This window comes from Rhincodon typus, unplaced genomic scaffold (genome assembly GCF_021869965.1).
Source record: "Rhincodon typus isolate 14 unplaced genomic scaffold, sRhiTyp1.1 hic_rhity00012633, whole genome shotgun sequence".
Lineage (NCBI taxonomy): Eukaryota > Metazoa > Chordata > Chondrichthyes > Orectolobiformes > Rhincodontidae > Rhincodon > Rhincodon typus.
Window position 1 is genome coordinate 2745 of NW_025978271.1, and position 407 is coordinate 3151.

General features: G+C 59.2%; 1 protein-coding gene across 1 annotated transcript in view; it reads left to right on the forward strand.

The window, feature by feature from the left end:
• Nucleotides 1–407, forward strand: part of LOC125482566 (V-type proton ATPase 116 kDa subunit a 2-like) — a gene marked incomplete at both ends in the record, with an annotated part of 6058 nt that overhangs the window by 2618 nt on the left and 3033 nt on the right. The window contains one exon of the mRNA XM_048594665.1: nucleotides 103–242. Within this exon, the coding sequence (XP_048450622.1) occupies nucleotides 103–242 (140 nt within the window). The remainder of the gene's footprint in view (nucleotides 1–102; nucleotides 243–407) is intronic.

Below are 407 nucleotides of genomic sequence, written 5' to 3' on the forward strand. Positions count from 1 at the left end.
CTGTGGGAGGGTCAGCGCTGAGGGAGCGCCGCGCTGTCGGAGGGTCAGCGCTGAGGGAGCGCCGCGCTGTCGCTGACCTGTTGTCTCTGTGTCTCTCTCTAGCTGTGTACACCATTATCACGTTCCCATTCCTGTTCGCTGTGATGTTTGGGGATGTGGGTCACGGTCTGATCATGTCCCTGTTTGCTGCCTGGATGGTGCTCAATCAGAATGATCCCAAACTCAGGAAGGAGCCCAATGAGGTTAGAACCACTTCACAACAGTCACCATTCAGCCCCTTCCCCAGCCTGTTACGCAGGGGAACAGCAGGAGCCCATTCGGCCCCTTCCCCAGCCTGTTACGCAGGGGAACAGCAGGAGGCCATTCAGCCCCTTCCCCAGCCTGTTACGCAGGGGAACAGCAGGAGC